Genomic DNA, 2,500 nt, shown 5'->3' with positions numbered 1-2,500 from the left:
TGTTTTCAGCATCTGGAAAGAAGATCTTTACAGCTGCTTGCCTGGGGGCAGCAGGCCTTTCGGCTTAGTGTAAGCAGGTTCATGTGCATGAAATACAATAACAATTTTCATTTCTTTCAGTCCTGTAAAGCCATGGTGAGTGAGCAACTGCTATAGTAGTGGGGAAGAAACAGGTAAGATTGATGAAGGAAGACAATACAGAAGTAACTGCATGCACCATGATACTATATACTTCTAAATAACCACCGGTATCACAGTATAGATATATATACATAAACATACATGTGTACACACAAGTGTGTACATGAACAATGCATTACAAGTAGAAACATGCATGTGGGGCCCACAGGCTATGTATATGCATTACATGTCCCTATATAACTACACATTCATAAAACAATTCACAGGTTGTAATATTATATAGCGACATCTATATATAGACATATAAAGAGATAGATAACATACATACATATGGATAATTGTGTGTATAGATACAAGCTCATAGTTCTCCTATGAGCATGCTCATACATGAGCAGCACTATGTGCACATGTGCTTGAACCCCACTTCACAAAGGTAGTGCTGAGGGATAAAGTAAAGCTCCTTCCCAAGTCATATAGCCTCATAAGGGCCGGTCTCCCAGTTTCCATGGCATATATATTACCCACCTGGACAGGATGCCATCCAGTTACAGGATTACTCATTTTTGTCAGCTGAGTGGACTGGAGCAATGTAAAATGAAGTGTTTTGCTCAAGAACACAATATATCGCCCAGTTCAAGAGTCAAAACCTGTTTTACGATCATGAGTCCAACACACTAACCACTAAACCATGCACCTCCACCAGTGCTGAGGAGTGGGTGGGACTGATACCAACTCAATTCAGATTGTACAAATTGACAATCCTCTATGGTTTTATATATATATATATATATATATATATATATGTATGTATATAATTTTATATAGGATGTTTTTCTTCTGCTAAATATAGTTTAAAATCCGTTTTAATGGGCTAAACACAAAAATTTTGAAAAGAATTCTTCTGTTTACTAAAATATTTAAGTAAAAATCATGTGTGTGTGTGTGTGTGTGTGTGTGTGAGTATGTGTAATGAAACAACCGGACTTGAAAAATGAGATGCATTGCTTATTTCATTTTATTTTTAAGTAGATATAGTTGTCATCTTCAATTTCCTGAAGAACAAGGATGTATATACATACAATACATACATACAATACATACACACATACATACATACATACATACATATGCACACACACACTCATACATACATACACACACGTGTTTGTATGTATGTGTAAGTATATGTACATATATATATATATATATATATATATATATATATATATATATATATATATATGTTGCATATGTGCAGGTGGTTAAGTTGATAAGTTGTTGAACAGCCAAGAGACACAATGTTTTGTCCCTGACAAAGCACTTAAATTCCACTACAAATATGTACCATGGAGAAGTACCCATAATTTTGAAGAATTGTTATAATCATATAATCAACAAGTGTTTCATTGGCTTGTAAATAACAGGGTCCAGATCCTACTATCATTATAGCTTGGAGAAGGATGGGTCCGCATCAAACTAAACATTGTCGTTGATTCACTACTTGTAAAGGAAATCCTTAATTGTATCTCACTAGACAATGTATAACAAAAGTAACAGTGGCACGGCACAGAAGATTTGCATTGGGCCAATCAGATAGGATGCCAATTAAATAGGAAAACAGCTGGAAATTTGGCTGTTGGTATCTCATTACTGAGTACTGCTCACATAACTGGGATGGAGCTGCTGCTACTCCTGCTGCTGTTACTGCTGCTGATGCTACTACTACACACAGAGGCATGCCAGCTGATTGGTAAAAATTTACTGAGCAACATACTACAACCTCAAGCTCATAAACTCATTGCTTCCTCTCTCTATCTCTGTCCCTACTTCAATGGCCTCTGTTCCTCTGAAATATTTTGTTACTTACTTACCTACTTACTCTATCCAAGCTCAATCACATGTCTCCAACTAGTTATTAGTTAATTATAGTTTAAAAATAACTTACCTTGATTAATGTGTTTATGTCCTCTTTAGTGAGATTCCGATCAACATTGAAACCATGCTTTGGGTTGAGAACAACAGCTTTCACCTGTAATTAAAGATCACATCACTTTCAACATGATTGTCAACATTATCGTCATCATCATCATCATCATCATCACATCCACCACCACCATTATCATTATCATCTATTTTTATTTGCATACTCTTTTACTCTTTTTTACTTGTTTCAGTCATTTGACTGTGGCCATGCTGGAGCACCGCCTTTTGTCGAGAAAATCGACCCCAGGACTTATTCTTTGGAAGCCTAGTACTTATTCTATTGGTCGCTTTTGGTGAACTGCGAAGTTACAGGGACGCAAACACACCAGCATCGGTTGTCAAGCGATGTTGGGGGGACAAACACAGACACACAAAC

The 2,500-nt window shown here is 36.4% G+C and overlaps 1 protein-coding gene across 2 annotated transcripts in view; it reads right to left on the bottom strand.

Moving 5' to 3' along the window:
- Nucleotides 1-2,500, bottom strand: part of LOC106881530 (cilia- and flagella-associated protein 206) — a 99,270-nt gene that overhangs the window by 62,742 nt on the left and 34,028 nt on the right. For both annotated transcript variants that reach the window (XM_014931950.3, XM_052965702.2), the window contains exon 3: nucleotides 2,087-2,170. In XM_014931950.3, coding sequence (XP_014787436.1) covers nucleotides 2,087-2,170 — 84 coding nt within the window. The remainder of the gene's footprint in view (nucleotides 1-2,086; nucleotides 2,171-2,500) is intronic.

This window comes from Octopus bimaculoides, chromosome 2 (genome assembly GCF_046866305.1).
Source record: "Octopus bimaculoides isolate indiv1 chromosome 2, ASM4686630v1, whole genome shotgun sequence".
NCBI classification, from domain to species: domain Eukaryota; kingdom Metazoa; phylum Mollusca; class Cephalopoda; order Octopoda; family Octopodidae; genus Octopus; species Octopus bimaculoides.
The sequence above is the reverse complement of the archived record's forward strand: the minus strand, read 5'-3'. Positions and strand labels throughout refer to the sequence as shown.